The following is a 16595-nucleotide window of genomic DNA, read 5'->3' as shown; positions in this document are numbered from 1 at the left end:
AACTTTGATTTTTGATGAGGATCTCTCATAATATTTTTGTTTCTTTCGTACAACTTGCAAAATCTGCTAAATCACTTTTGAAATCTCAACAAAAATAACATGGGTTTTTTTTCATTTTGGTGACCAAGTGTTTCATATTATAAAGTATTCTACATGCTTAGTTTTGTATTATTGTGTAAAGCAGCTACATATGGTTCAGAAATTATCACTAGTGGACTTCTGCATTATTTATTATCATTATCTGCATTTTTTTGTTTTTTTACCGTTGCAGCAGTAGATGGCAGCAGCGAGCTGACTGCAAGGATCATCTGTGCTGCTCTGATTTCTGCTCTCAGCTGCTTGCATGATTCAGGATTAAATCAGCTTTTCAATGACTCTAATTGATTTGCTTTAGTTTGGGAGCAGAATTGGAAAAACCAACAGTTCTCAGACTGGAATTTTGTGTTTGCTTTTTAAGGAGGGATCAGACAAATATAACTCTGTAAGAATGGTTTGTTCTCACATGAAAATAAAACAAGTTGGTGCTGCAATTCTGCATCAAACATTTTCCAGGCACCTGAAGTAAATCTGACTGTTCTGACGAGAAAACACAGGTAAAGAGATTAACAGTTGGTGACCCAGTAAATGTGAGCCAACAGTCACAAAATCTGAATGTCAAAATTGAAGCTGCTAATTGGAATTCAGCGATCGTCCTGTGCTTTTACTGTCTGCAAAATGAATTAGTTCACTTCTTATGCAGTCTTTGTAAAGAAAGATGCTGCTACATTCCAGAGGGAAATATTGCATTTTTTCTTCCATTGTATTCATCTGACAGCTTTTTTAATGGGAATATGTGACACAAAGGAAAATATAACAAGCTTTTAAAAACCAACACATAGTTGCTGTGAGCTGGTAACACCTCCACAAAGTATTATTATTATTTTTCCCTCAAAACTTCTCACATTTCGACAAAATGATCCAGTATCTCAGTTAAAATCAAACATTAAAGAAAAAGTCCTAAATTTAAAAAAAAAAAAAAATTTGTCTTTCCTCTCCCATCAATTGTGTTTGGAATCCTCAAATGTAAGTTCTGAATCCAGAACATTCACCTTGTTGTCTTTAAAGCATTTCTGTGGAGCTTCGGCTCATCGTCTTGATGGAAAACAAATCTTCTCCAAGTCTCAGTTCTCTTCAGACTGCATCAGGTTGTCCTACAGGGTTTTTCTAGACTTTGCTGCATTCATTTTACCCTCTACCTTTACAATCCTTCCAGGACTTTAAAGCGTTCCCACATCATGGTGCCTCCACCACCGTGCTTCACATCATGATGCTGCCACCACCATGCTCCACAGTGGGGATGGTGCATTTGTGATGATGTCCACCAAACAGAACGTCAAGTCTCATGGACAAAAAGCTCCATTTTGGTCTCCTCAGACCAAATACCCTTCTTCCAAGTGACTTCAGAGTCTTTACATGTCTTCTGGTGAACTCTAGTCCAGATTTGAGGTTTTTTTTTTTTTAACAGTGTCTTTCTCTTTGTCTCCCATAAAGCTTCAACTGGTGAAGAACAGACAACAGTTGTTGTATGAACAGTCTCTCCCATCTCAGCTGCTGAAGCTTGGAACTTCTTCAGAGGAATCATAGGTGTCTTGGTGGCCTCCCTCACTAGTCTCTTTCTTGTCCTTCAGAGGAATCATAGGTGTCTTGGTGGTCTCATTTGCTCTTCTTTTTCTTGCTTGGTCACTCATTTTGAGAACGTCCTGGTTATGTTTTGGTCATGGTTCTTTACATACTCTGTGTGGTGCTTTAAAATACTAAAGGTTCTTCATTTTTATTGGACTTATTTGGTTTGGTGGCAGGTAACAAATTGTCTTTGTTTTTTTTTAATTAATTTTGTAGCCTGTTGGTCTGTCTGATCAACAGTTCCGAAATATTCAATGTATTGTACCGGAGGGCTTGACTTTTGGAGCTCATGCACACAGAGCCGAGTCTCTATATTTGCATGTGGTCATGTTCACATGTTTGCGGTGGAAAAACGGGCAAAAACGTGGCTCCTGGGGCCTACAGAAAACACCCCCATTTCATGATGATGCCACCACCGTGCTTGCTTCACAATCATGTTATGTGGGGTTTTCTTGTTATTTAGGCGATGGTGCTTTAAGGTACTGAAGGTTCTTCTTTTTTTTGGCATTATTTGGTTCGGTGGCAGTTGCATAAAATTGAAGCTGTAAATATTATCAATGAATCTGTAGATTGTTTTCTCAATGTATTATTTGTCTATAGAGTCCCAGAATATTAAATATATTGTACTGGAAGATTCAAGGTGCACTTTTGCAGTTGATGCATGCAGAGCTGAGACTGTATATTTAAGTGTAGTCACGTTCACGTCTGAGGTGGAAAAACAGGTGAAAACACGACTCCCAGGGCATGCAGAAAACATCCCTGATTTCATGATGATGCCACCACCATGCTCGCTTCACAATCTTGTTACGTTGAGTTTTGTCTTTATTGAGGCGATGTTCTTTTACTCTATGTGGTGCTTTGAAGTACTAAAGGTTCTTCATTTTTATTGGAGTTATTTGGTTTGGTGGCAGGTCCCAAAAATGAAATGTACTGTAGTGGAAAACTGGACTTTTGTGGCTCGCGCATGCAGAGCCGAGTCTGTATATTTGTGTGTGGTCACGTTCACATGTCTGAGGTGGAAAACAGGCAAACAATCAGTTTCAATTTATCCAAATGGATGAAGCTCTGGTCCTGTGGCTGCACCATGACGACCGCTGTCAGGGCTGGGATCTGTCTTCCGCCGCATGGGACTCATTTTGTTCCTCTCATCCTCCCATTGTTTTCCCCCGTCTTCTAAATCACTGGGAGATCAATGCGCTTTCGCTGCCGGTTTAATGTTCATTTTTAGCAGCAGTGTTCCCGGCACCTGGGGTATCGCATGGAGGATGAAAGGTGGGCGGCTCAGAGGGAGAAATTTAAATGCATATCTGTGTGTTTTCCCTCATTGGCTTTCTTCTCGCTGCTCCGAGTTTAAACACACTGTGCATGTGTTTATTTTTAACAGCAAAAGAAGCGACACTAGAAAACTTCTGCAGTCTTTCAGCTCTGCTTCATGCTGAGCCCCGACTCTGAGTGAAGCAATAATTAATGTGATAACAGAAGCTCCCTCTCCTTGTCTTTCTTCTGTCTGTTTTCTGCAACACACCCACGTCCAAAGTCTCTCTGACAGCTTAGAGCAAACTTTGATGTCAGGCTTAGGTGAAACGAAGCCATGCAGATAGGAAATCAGGTTAAATTTAGAAGCCATTCATCGTGTCACACTGTCAATGGTTCTGTATTAGCATATATATCACTATTATGCACCAATATTTCTTCACGTCTACCCGTATTTCACTGTCTTCATGTTAAAATGAAAACCAGCAGTTTCATGTTTCATTCCTCTATCCTCACCCTGACCAGGGAAGGCAGACGTCTGCCCTGCCTGAGCCTGGTTCTGCTGGAGGTTTTTTCCCAATAAAAGGGTCTTTTGCCCACAACTATTGCACATATACTTCACATAGGGAATTTTTGTTCAGTGAGCGAACAGTGAGAAATTCTCAATTTAATTTAAGTCTGGACTCTGACTCGGCCTCCAAAACTTTCCCCTTTTTCCCTTTTTGTCTTCAAACCATTTCTGTGTAACTTTGGATGTTTGCTTCATCTCATTGTCTTGATGGAAAACAAATCTTCTCCAAGTCTCAGTTCTCTTCAGACTGCATCAGGTTGTCCTTCAGGATTTCTCTAGACTTTGCTGCATTCATTTGCCCTCTACCTTTACAAGCCTTCCAGGATCTGCATGGTCTTTAATTGGGCAGGTAATTTGTTGAAATGTATAACATTATAGGTTCTCAGCCTTAACATTAAAGTAATTTAGGTGAATTCTGTGTTAAATATAATATTGTACAGTAAAAACAAAAAATCAAGTCCTGTTATCAAAACAGAACCAGGTGAGTTGACAACATCTAGAACAACTATCTTGAATGGGTTCCTTAAACAACCTAATTTACTGTGTTTAAAGGAAATTCATTTGATGGTTGTTTGAGGCACCTTTGGGAATTCTTTAAAGAACAGTTTGAATAAATGATGCTTTAGGAACCTCTTGCTAAAAGGTTGTTTGTGGAATTCAAAACAGTTCTTCCAGAAGAAACAATTTTGATTCCAGTCATCACCTATATTTGATCTGAATGAAGGCTTTTAGTCTGAATGTTTAAACTTGTTCCATAAATTCCTTCTTGCTCTGCTGAAAAAGTGGCTTTGGTTGAGCTGTTCTTGTTTAAATATGATTTGTCTTTTATCAGGAGTGTACATGTGTCTCTCAGAGGTGAAGATCAATAGGAATCTGCCTCAGGTGGGCGGCTGGTTGAACCGGGTAGAAAATGAGATTTCATTTGGAAGCAGAAGAACCAACACTGTGGTCTGACTGCAGCCGCTTTAAATGAATGTTCTCTGCAGGGAACATGGATGGAAGCTCCAGTGTTCAGAGGGCAGCTGGGAAAGGAGGACGGATGAATGATAACAGAATAAAAGTGTCCACTTCAACCTCTGTGGATCATTTTTTTTCTGTCTGCTGGAGGACAAAGATGTCTGTTCTGACACACAGCCCCAATAAAATCCTCCATGTGTCCTTTCTAGCCTTTGATTTTAAGGTGTTGTATGTTATTTTTCATATGCTGGCTGTGATTTAAAGCTCCCGTAGCCTTTTACTATGCAAAAGTCTTCAGAAATATCTGTGAATATCTAAAATGGCACTGGTTAGAGTAACCATTTGTGGCTGTTTTTTTAGTTGCACCAGCAGAATTAGATGTTACAGCTCCATAAAGAGGGAAACTGAGGAGCTGCACTCGGCATCTTAAGGAGAAAATCAGCTCTCCGTTTGCAAATTATGAGCTCTTCTACATTTAGGCTTTAAGTGAGCCTCCGCCCATCGCCGTGAATCCTGCTTCAGTCTAAATGAATCCTGGCAGAGTTGTAAAAATCTGCCCCAATCATGCGCCTCAGACGCACGGAAAGGCGTGCCTCGGATTGCGCTTAAATTTAAGTGTGCAGCGGCGAAGGACACACTTCGTCGTGGATTTTACACTCAGCGGGAGCCTCCGGAGCTCACGCAGCTGTTTATTCGGATCTGATTTCACCCCGCTGACATCCACACATCGACGTTTGTGCTGATTTTGAACCTTTTTTTTTCGGGCGGGAATTGTGCCACATTGGAGTTTTCCGGCGCGCGTCAGCGGACGGTCCGACAGTCAGCCCACACACGCGAGTTCAGCCTCTCCCTGAAGGCTTCTTCATGGCATGACCGAGACATAAACAGCTGGTGCGTGTGTGTGTGTGTAGCCTGTCTTTTTTTTTTTTTTTTTTTTAAACAAATCAACCGGTGTGTGGAGAGCCGGTTACCAGGAGGCAGCGCGCACAGAACCGATCCTTCTGATGCGGATGTGCCATACTTTGGCAGGTTGTTTTATGGATCAAACTGGAGCTTCTCTGTCGCATGGAGGCAGTTTGAGGAGTTAAAAGTTTTAATTGTTTGTTTCTTGATCGAGTCTTTCCCCCCGCGGCACCGATGATGACTGAGAACAACGAGATGGAGACCGAGTCGCAGCTCCAGCGCTCTCCAAGCACCATGTCCATCCAGCCCGTGTCATCCAAGGCAAGTACCCGCACTTTAGAGTTCATTACCATACACTAAATGTTTAAAATTTTGAATGAAAACACCTCAATTCAAGCAGTGAACTTTGCAGAGTGACACTGACATCAGAAATACTTCCACTCTGTACAAACATTCATTTATTTTCTCAATATGAGCTTACATTTTGCGTTTTTACGCGTTTCCCAACCTGTATTATTCCACCGGTTTATGTAATACTGATGACAACACTTCACAAATGCAGTTGTATTCATCACTGCTGCGTCACTAGGTGTAACCTCACACGTAAGGTCTGATGTCACACTGTCTCCCCCCTTGTCTCCCCACCTCTCCCTCTCCAAATCACGCACAGGCACCCACAAATACAATTTAGGATTAATTCATAATGTGCATTTTAATGGCTAGTGGGCGCAAAGAAGCCATTTCCATACAAAGAATGCTCATGATTAATTCTTTTTGGTGATATTTGCAGTTTTTGTGTCCACTCACCCCTGCTATTTCTTCTGTTCCGCACAAATGGAAGCATTATATGCATTTCGTGCCTTAATATGCAGATCCTTTCACTGCACAGTCGCCCGCCTGAGCTGCGAGTGTCTTCATGATTCCATTTAATTTGTTGACTCAACTGTATAAACAAAGATCTTTCAAGGGCTGGCCTTCACCGAGCAGCAGGAGCCGTGAGAGCGTTCTGCCTTTTTTAATGGAAAGACACTTGATTCATTAGTGCGACCCACTTGATACAACTTTGCCTGAGTCAAGTCTTTGTCTGCACCTCGTCCCTCATTTCTCGCCGCCCACGTTTCAAACACTCGCACACATTCAGGCTGGTGACATGTTTGAAGCAAAGTGACACTCCTGCTCAGCTCAGCACACTCAGATACTTCACCAGCCGGCTGCTGCTTCATCTAAATATTCCATGTCCCTGGAGAGAACTTATTTAGCACCGCTTTACCCTTTTTGGAGAATTTTTGATGGTTTTCTTTTCACAGTTGTTGCTGGAAACTCTGCAAAACTGTGCATGGCAGGATCCGTACATCTTGTCTCAAACAATATGCTGGCATCAAAGGCGTTATCCCCAAACAGTTCAAGGTATATTTGACAAACAGGAGCGTATCGATGAGTATATTCTTCAACCTTTACTTGTGGAGTCCCTCGAGGCTAGATTTTGGGCCCCATCATCTTTTCGTTGTCTGTTGCGCTTGTGGTCTACATAAGATTCAAAAATATGAACAAAAGATTCTTAAAATATATTAAATCCTGCATGGATTTCAACTTTCTCAGTCTTAATCAAAATTAGATTGAGATGTTTGGTTGACTGGACCTTTTTTGATGTTTCTGGCAGTATTTTGACTGCTTGCAGTGGAAATTTTGTGAAATACTTTGCATCTCAGGTTCCTTATATCTTGTCTCAAACAGTTGTGTTGGCATCAAAGGTATTATCCTCAAACAATTCAAGCTGTATTTGACAAGCAGGAGCTTTGCAGTTCATTGTGTTCTTCATTTGTAGCCCCAATTACTTCTAGAGTCCATCAAGGCTCCATTTTGGGCCCCATCGTCTTTTCACGAAATGCTCGACTTTGGGTTAATTTTTAAAAGAAATAAGATTCAATAGTAAACAGTAAAGATGTGTGAAAGATATTAAACCCTGCATAGGTTTAAGCTTTCTCAATGTTGTTGAAAATAAGAGTGAGATGTTGGGTCAGCTAAACCTTTTTTCACTGATTCTGCTTTGGCTGCTTGCAGTTGATATTTCAACAACTTCTTCAAATTTCTAGGACTGGCTCAAATAGCAATTTCTGGGCTCTGGATATTCGGCCTCAATTAAAACGACCGAATATTCGGATATTCGGTTCCAGCCTTGCAAATTTCACACACAGATCAGCTCAGTGGTCAAAACTAGCTTTATTCAGGTAAACTCTTTCACCAACTTGAAGGCCAATCTGTCTACTATGCAACTAGAATTGCCTGCATGTTAGCATAAAGCAGCCCTACATGATATCGTGCTACTTCATATAATTTCTTCACTTTTTTTTTTTGCGCCAAATTTTATGATGCTGAAAAACTCTGCACACAAGTTGGGCTTAAGATCAAGAGTCAGGGGTCATAGTTGGCAATAAAACGGCAAATATAACAATGCATCTGGTAAAACTTTTCATGATACTAGACTGAGGAGGCGTCTCTTCAGTTTCTGCAGCTGCTATTGCTTGACTTCCAGCAAAAAACCCAAAATGTGATCATGGAACACCAGCACTGTTGCCCCTCGACTGGCTTCTTATCCATGACGAGACTGATTTTAAAGATTTTATTGTTTGTTTTTGAGGTTTCCATGGATTGGTACCACCCTGTTTGACAGAACGCTTGCAGTATCACAACCTGGTTAGACGTTGACTTTAACAAATCTCCTCATAAAAGATTTTCTTTGGAAATCACTGCAAAGAACCATTTGTTCATCAGAGTGTGGAGCTAGAAAGTTTTACCTCATCTCTTATTGTGTTTTTACTGTTCATTCTTGGTATTTTATTGCCTTTCTGTTCAGGTTGGTCTTGTTTTTCGTTTTTTTTAATTTAAAGCACTTCGTGAATAAATAAATGTGACACTCCAGCTCTCCGCTCGTCTCCAGCTGCTAAACCAAAGAAAATCAGGTTTGATTGTGCTCCCTGCAGCCCTGATTGGTTTTCATTCACCACATCAGAGCTGCTGAAATCATGAACTCATTTGTCCGGTCTTCTGGCGCTATTTATCGAAGCTGTACCTTCAGCCTTTGTGCACCTGGAAATTCCTCTAAATAGCAAACTGCCACTCAGGGAATCAGTGCAACTTTGCAAGCACATAGCAGAAGAATGTTGCACACAGGGGTCTATTTTAAGCACCTAATCAAGATGTTTCCTAAAATATAAAATGCAGCCACGGGGCATCACATTGGATGCAATCTAATCAGACACTTGATCGTGATGTTTTTATTAATTAGTTGAAGATGGCAAGCAGAGAAAGCAGGTAGCAGATGTTCCACCAGCTGAAATCCCCTGTAGATGGAAATCAAGAATCGAGAACACAGCGAAAACAGAGGATTAGCAGCAGAGGAAGCGTCTCCCAACAGTGTTCTGTGGTTCGTCGCCAACGTTGGCAGAAACGTGGAGTGAATTGGATGCCAGAGCTGCAATCATCGGCCAGTCGCGTCCATCTTTGTTGAGGGCTGTTCGGTCCCTCGGGGCTCTTGTTGGAAGCTGCAGGTGAAGCACTTCCTCTGCAAGACGAGAACAAAATCTGAGCTTAAAATAACGAAGACTGACTCCGCCATCATCCATGTGCCCACTGTGGGTTTTCTCATCCAATCTTCTTTACTCAGTGTGAGCAGTCGAAAGCCGCTGAGTGATGAAAGCTGACGGAAAATGAGCACTTGTTGCGAATCCGAGGCTAAATTACAAATCATCTTAAAACCGCAGAGTTTTGTGGCTTTTTGTGAAGGATTTTCTTTCCCTCAAGTGTTTTTATTCTAACTCGAACATGTAAAACAGCTTCAGCAGTTTGGTGTTTTCTGCTTTGTCTGGCATTTTTATTAGAGAGCTGTCCAGGATAATGAGGATGTTTAGAGCTCAAGACAAGTTTCCCTGCAGGACAATAAAGTCAGTCTTATCTTATAGACAAGTTAACCAGCTGGAAATGAACTTGTGTTTGATATAATCAGAAAACATGTTGGAAGCTGCATTTTAAAGCAAAACTTAACAATATAATGCAAAAGCATCCTTTTCTTTAACTTTATCCCTCTGAACCTCAAACAGTTTTTCGTTCCGGCAACATTTTTCCTCACTGAGGCTCATTTTTCACCACAATATAAAGACCTGGAACTCGATGGAAACTCGAAAAACTTGAAGAAGGAGAGAGAACTCAGGATGTCACAGGAATACTGTCAGAAATAATAGAAAGCTAAGATTCAAAAATGACACAAATAGATGTGAACATGACAAGATGCAAAAATAACAGGAGAAAATAACAAGCAATGGAAGATGCAAGGCACAAAAAATGTGATAATGACACAGAAAGACACAAAAATATGCAAAAATGACAGAAAAAGACAAAAAGAAGGAGAGATAACTCAGAAGGGCCTTCTGTGCAGCACGACATAGTAATACTCTCACAAATATGCAAAGCTAAGAGGCAAAAATGACACAAAAGGAGTCAAACATGGCAGTTAAAAATAACACAGAAGACACAAGACACAAAAAATGCAACAGTGACAGAAAAAACTCCAAAAGATTGGGTACAATTACATTAAATTACACAAAAATAACAGAAAAGTGGCACAACACAAATAAAATATCAAAATGACACAAAAAGGAGGAGAGAAAAATGTCTCATGTCCAGGCTGACACAACAATAATGTCACAAAGATGCAAAACTAAATGACACAAGTAGGTGTAAAAATGCCAAGATGTGAAAATAAGTCAACAATGGCTCAAAGGGATGCAAAAATAACAGAAGAATGACAAAAAAACCCCACAAAAATGGTAAAAGATGCAGAGAGGATGCAAAAATATAATATTGTTATATCTGTTGATGTAAAGTCCTGCACAAGAGAACAACCATGAAGAAGGAGAGAGAACTCAGAATGTGCAGCATGACACAGTTAGAATGACACAAAGATGCAAAAATAGCAAGCGATGGAAGATGCCAGGCACAAAAACTATGATAATGACACGGACAGAAAAAGATGCAAACATGTTTTCTGTGCGAGATGACGCAGTAATGTATCACAAAGATGCAAAAGTAAGAGGGAAAAATGCCACAGAAAGATGCAAACAATGAAAATAACAGGCAAAAATAGTGCAGAAGGATGCAAAAATATCAGAAAAATGACAAAAGATGCAGAGAGAACTCAAAAATATAATTATGTTAAATAGAAATATCTGTAAATGTAAAGTGCTGCACAAGAGAACGACCATGAAGAAGGAGAGAGAACCCTGGAATGTCTTCTGTTAGAGTACCATAAGTCATAAAGAATCAAAAGCTGTTAAAGTTAGATTTCTATCATTATTTATTTTACAAGAAAAAAAAACCTCTAATCAACATTAGATCATCTTTACAACCTGTAAAAAAGGAAGTGTAGTTTGTTTGTCTGTCCTGTTGTCTTCACTTATGGGCACCCAAAAAATATTGTTTCCTTGTCTGAAAAAAATCCAAAAATTCAACAAAAAATTCCCCAAATTTCAGAAAATTTGCCAAACTTTCAGGAAGAAAATTCCAATGATTCCTTAAAAGTTTCCCTTAAAAGTTTTATTTAAAAAAAAAAAAAAAAAAAAAAAAAAATCCCCCAAATTTGGCAAGAAAACTCTTGTAAATATTTTTGAAATATGAGTAAAAATCTTCCAAAAAAGTTCTAAAAATATCTAAAGTGATTCCATATATATCAGTAAAACTTCTGATATTTTCTTTAAGAACATTCAGAAAAAATCAGCCAAAATCCAGCAAAATTCGCTGGATTTTGGTTGATTTTTTTGTGAATGTTCTTAAGAAACATTAAATGTTGAAAGATTTCCCAAAAATGTTAAATATGGACATCAGAAGCTTCACTGTGAAAATAAATATTTTTTCCACATTTTCAAACTTTAAAACGGGTCAGTTGTGACCTGCAGGACGACACGAGGGTTAATTGATTAAACAGTTTAATAGAATGAAAGAGATGTGTTGTCAGCATGAAAGTTTGCACCAAAGCTCATCAAAAGTCAACTTCACGGAGGCTCTTGAGGAAAATCTGTCAGGCTTTCTGTTCTACTGACCGTGAACTGGTCATCAAACTGATACTTCTGAGAGGAACCACAGACTGTGATTCATTTAAAGATCAAGGGAGGATTTTATCCAGCAACAGTCTTTTTTTTCTTTCCTGTAAGCCGAAGTGTCACTAATGATGTGATTTCTGATCTGCGATGCTTGCCAGTGGATCGATCTCCTTTGAAACCACATCTTACGTCCTCGTTAACCGGCTCAGATTTGTGAGGCCGACGTAGGTCGAGGTCTTCATTAATTAAAGTCGCACCTCCACCGCTGTGACGGGTATTGATGTGACGCGACGAGGGGAAGGTGTGAAAACCTCAGATGTTCTGTCATTATGCCTCTTATCTCGCATGGGAGCCCAATAACAACATTCAGGCAGCACAGGACGCCAAACTGAACCTCCTCGTCGCGATAAAAGCAGCAGATATCAGGATTTTTCCTGCTATTGTGCATCTCCTCCTGTAATAAAAGGTGTTTTTCAGCAACTAAGGTGTAAATAATTACATCCCCTGAATGCACCTGAAGTGTTTAGAAACCACGGTGACCTAGAATCTCATGCAGCCAGGAGACACTTCTCCCTCTTAAAGCCCAAATATCTCCACTTAGAACCAAAAAAAAGTTCAATTTGATGTTTTTCTTTCTGTGCTGCGGACGTCACGGCGTCATACGTGGGCGGGTAAAGTGGAAATTGTGCGCTGCGGGAGGTAAAATGTGGCGTTTTTAGGTCACTGCTGAATCCTGCTTTTCACTTTGATGCTGCGGTTGGATGCAGATCTGTTGCACTGTTTTTTTTTTTTACCCCAATTTCTGCAGAACGACTCGTCTTCTGTTGCTGACAGCACAGAAAAAAAACTGGCACAGCTCAGGAATGAATACAGATAGAGGGGAGAAAATAGTGACTTACTGATGAATCATGGACTGATCTGTGGAGGACTATTGTGGACATTAATGCATGTTTGAGCTGCAGCAGGTCAGTCTGTGGATCGAAGAGGGGAAATTCTGGTTTTTACGCTGCAGGAGAAGTGGTTCTGCAGGAAAGAGAAATGTTGGCATTACAAAAAGAAGAGACGGAACAAGACAGATTTTGCCAGAATGTCACTTTATCACGGTAAAAAATAAAATAAAATCTGTAAAGAAACAGAGAAAATCTTGCAGGAAATTACTACAACATTCCAAAAACATTAAAAAAATAAACACAAATGTGAAAATAACAGCTGATATATGTAAAGTAGTAAGTTTTTATCAGATTTAAATACAGTAAAATCACCTCACTGAATGATACACTGAATGAATAAATAATCATGCAAACAAAACTGTAAACATCTGGAAGCATGCCTCGAAAAAATACCTTTAAAATGGTGGAATACTTTAATATTCAAAAACTAGGAAGAAAAGAAAGGGAATTTATATCTGTAAAATAATTAGATTTTTGCTAATTTAATAAAGTAACAGAAAATTGGCATCTAATCTTGTATAAGAACAAATTAGCTTCTGCAAAAATACAGAATTTTGATGTACCTTTTGGCTTTTCTTTGACCATGTAAATGAATTTTTCTGTGATTTTACAAGTTGTTATTTGTAATTTAATAAAAGAGGAAAAATCTGTAAAATGACAAAAAAATATAGAAAATTTTTCATTACTTAATGTACTTACTTTTTTGTTCAAATAACAGTAAATATTTCTAAAAATAATGATATTTTCAGGGGATTTAAACAGCAAACATCCTGAAAATATAACTTTTTCCTCTAACAGTACTACTTACAATTTGTTAAAATACAATTTTGTGTGGACATTAGTTACAGTTTTTACCAGTTTTTTATGTTTACAATCTAAATCAATATGTGTCAGTGATTTAACTAATTTTTTTCTGTAATATTATTGAGTGTAATTTTATGGTTGGACATAGTTAAAAAATGCAAAATAAATTTAAAAAAATATAAACATAACAGTGAAAAATACAGATTTTTTGCAGTTAAGACAAAAATTCATAGTTTTTTGTGATTTTTACTAATTAATTTTTGTAATTTACCAGAAAATGAAAAATCTGTATTTAACTATAACTGTATTTGTCCTTGTTTTGTGAAATTATAAATAATAACAATCTGTAAAATAACAGTAAATAGTTTTTAAAAGTTACATTTCTTTTGTTTTTACAGTGTAATTATAACATTTGAAATATTCAATTTGGAATCCATAGTTAAAGGCAATGTACTGAATTTTATTAGATGCAGAGCTGTAAATTAACACTTTTTTCTGTGATTTTTCTTAGATATTATCTCTAATTTAAAGGACAGTGAAGTGTTATAAATAAATCAAAGTTAAACCTGTTTCCAGTGCGGGAGGGAAGCATTACTTTACAGTCTAAAACTTTTTCACTCACTGACCTTAAGTCCATTCAGTGGATGAATGACGGAGACTCAGCAGCATCTTTTCACTTCACAGCCTTTATTCTTCTTGTTGTTATTATTATATTTATTCTTATAAACCTGCAGCAGATCAAACTTCACCACATCTGTGACTCATCCATATGTGAGCTGCTGCTGTGGAGGTGACGAACCGGACGTCGGCTGGCGTCACTCCGGCCTCCATTTAGACCGATGATGCTCTCTAATGCCCAAATAGAAGCTAACGGGAAAAGCTTTTTATTCCTGCACATGATTACATTAGCTGTAATTGAGACGACTGTCTGAGCTTCCAGTGGCTATGGTTGAGAGAGGAGACAGTGATGCTGCACAGAAAACACTTTCCTACTAATGACAGGATTAAAAACGCGTGAGGCCTCGTAATGAAGAGCCTTGTTAGCATGTCCAGGTGGTGTTTTTTCTAAGTATTTCCACCTTAAAACTGCAACGAATTGATCTCAATTACACAAATTCAGATGTCTCAGGTTTCGTATATAACAAATAAATTGGTTTCTGGTTCAAAAATTGCCATTTAAAGGCAGGAAGGGGTTAAATTAATTGAAAAAACTTCTAAATGTGTAACTTTGATAAACAGAAATGAAGTTTTAGAGGTTAAATCCATAAGCAGGGAAGGACTTCACTGCTCTAGAGATCAGTAATAGGAGGAACATCTGGGTTGCCATGTTGTAAAAATGCTTTTAATGGCAGTATCACCATTATATAAAATATAACTGACTCTCGCAATTCAGTCCGTGCCATATAATTTAGGTTGAAAAAAAAGGTAAATACTGTTATTTTTTTTTTAAATGCAAAAGAAACTATGAAAATAGCATTAAATATTGGTAAAATAATGATATTTGCTGATTAAAGTATGATAAACCAGCGTAATTTTATGGTGAAACCTGGTAAAAGAACAAATAAAGAATACAGATTTTTGATGTGAACATTATATGCAGTTTTAGCCCTTTTTAAATTTTATTTATTTTTTAAATGTGTATTTTTTTTTTACAGTCAACATTAACCCAACACTAATCTATTATTTTGGTGCTTTTTACTAGATATTATGTATATTATGTAATTTACCACAACAGTAAAAATCTTTGAAAAATTTAAATTAGATTAAAAAATTGAATTAATGACAAATATATGTTAAAAATGGATATTTCTTGCAGATGAAAAATGTCAGGCATTTTAAAAATTAGAATACAGTTGTTTGATGTTGACATTATTGTTTTTTTTAACAGTCAATATGTTAAATGATAATTTTTACTGAGATTTCCCCACATATATGTGTAACTTAACAAAGTGAGAAAAATCTGTAGAATTGAATTATTAATAAAACACAATTTGTAACTTTTCAGTCTTTAATATACACATGCTTTAACGTTAGTAAATATCTGTAAAATTGTGTTTTTTACTGAAGTTAATGCAGCCTAAATAGTGTAATTTTACAGTCAAACATTGAAAAAGAACAAATATTTGTAAAGAGACAGGTATTTTTAATGTGGTCGTTATGTGCAGTTTTTGCCTGTTTTGTTTGTTTGTTTTTTTTAAAAATAAACATTGACGAATAATTGTAATTAATGCTTACCCCCAAGTGATTTTCTTTCAAATAATGGCAGTAATGTTCACATATTGTAATAATTTTTTTAAAGTATTTGATGTGGACATTGTTTACAGTTTTGGCCTGGTGGCTTTTTTGTTTAGTCATGTAAACTATTACAAATTTTTTCCATAATTTTTGAATCCTTAATATATACAACTCTTCTCAGAAATATTCATAAATATACATAAAATAATAATAATCCCTCTAATTTGAATACAGTTAAAAAAAGAGATATTTTACACTCAATCATTATTTTTTAAAAAAAGGAATAAATACTGTTTCTTGATTTTACGATATATTGTGTGTAGGAAAAATCCTCAAAATAACAGTTAAAAACAATTTACAATTTTTCAGTACTTGATTTGCAGAATTTTTGTTCAAAATCATCTGTCATATATCATACATTCAGCGGATTTAAATGCAATAAAAGCATAATTTCACTGTCAAACAGCAAATACTGAACAGCTAGCATGTAATTGTATGCTTTATTCTGTAGTTTTCCAACATATTGTCTCGTAGTTTAACAAAACGGGTGAAATAACTAAATTTTGCAACATGTTACACTTTATTTACTTTTTTTATTTTACAGTGCATGCTGTAGTTTGCACACTGGATAAAAGAACTAGAAACACAGCGAACATTCACATCTATTTATCAGTTAAATATTCAGCAGCAGTAGACTATAGACCTCAACATTCCAGCAGAACTGGATCAGATCTCAGTGTTCTGCACGGATTAATGAAGAGAAGCGGCTGCAGCTTTTTATTATAGAGCGTCTGCTTCAGTCTGCAGCATCTCCATGCGTGTAATCTGATGAAGACACATTTGACAGATTTACAGCAGCTCCTCTGGTCCCTCCTCCAGCAGACAGACTGTCCTCGTGTTATTCGGGCTGTAAACATCACGTCTGTGTGAAGTGATTGTGTTTGCAGACAGACGGAGAGCGTTCACTTCTCCATCTGCACTGATTATCTGTCAGCGATGATCCACTGCATCAGGACCACGCCCTCACGCCGACCCACGCTGAGAGAATCCTCCAGGAAACGGAGGCACAAAGTCAGGAAACAACCCGCCTTCAAGCAGCCAATCGGTGCAGCCGAGGTGACGTGACGTGTTGTCGTCCGATCGTTGGACTTTAAAACGCAGCAGCCG

The 16595-nt window shown here is 37.8% G+C and overlaps 1 protein-coding gene across 1 annotated transcript in view; it reads left to right on the top strand.

Moving 5' to 3' along the window:
• The first annotated feature begins 5012 nt into the window (after positions 1 to 5012).
• Positions 5013 to 16595, top strand: part of LOC111584513 (SH3 and cysteine-rich domain-containing protein 2-like) — a 40365-nt gene continuing 28782 nt past the window's right edge. Inside the window, exon 1 of the mRNA XM_023293671.3 lies at positions 5013 to 5668. Within this exon, the coding sequence (XP_023149439.1) occupies positions 5582 to 5668 (87 nt within the window). The 5' untranslated portion in view covers positions 5013 to 5581. The remainder of the gene's footprint in view (positions 5669 to 16595) is intronic.

Source organism: Amphiprion ocellaris, chromosome 19, assembly GCF_022539595.1.
Source record: "Amphiprion ocellaris isolate individual 3 ecotype Okinawa chromosome 19, ASM2253959v1, whole genome shotgun sequence".
NCBI classification, from domain to species: Eukaryota; Metazoa; Chordata; class Actinopteri; family Pomacentridae; genus Amphiprion; species Amphiprion ocellaris.
Note: the sequence above shows the minus strand (reverse complement) of the source record. Positions and strands in the feature narration are given on the sequence as shown.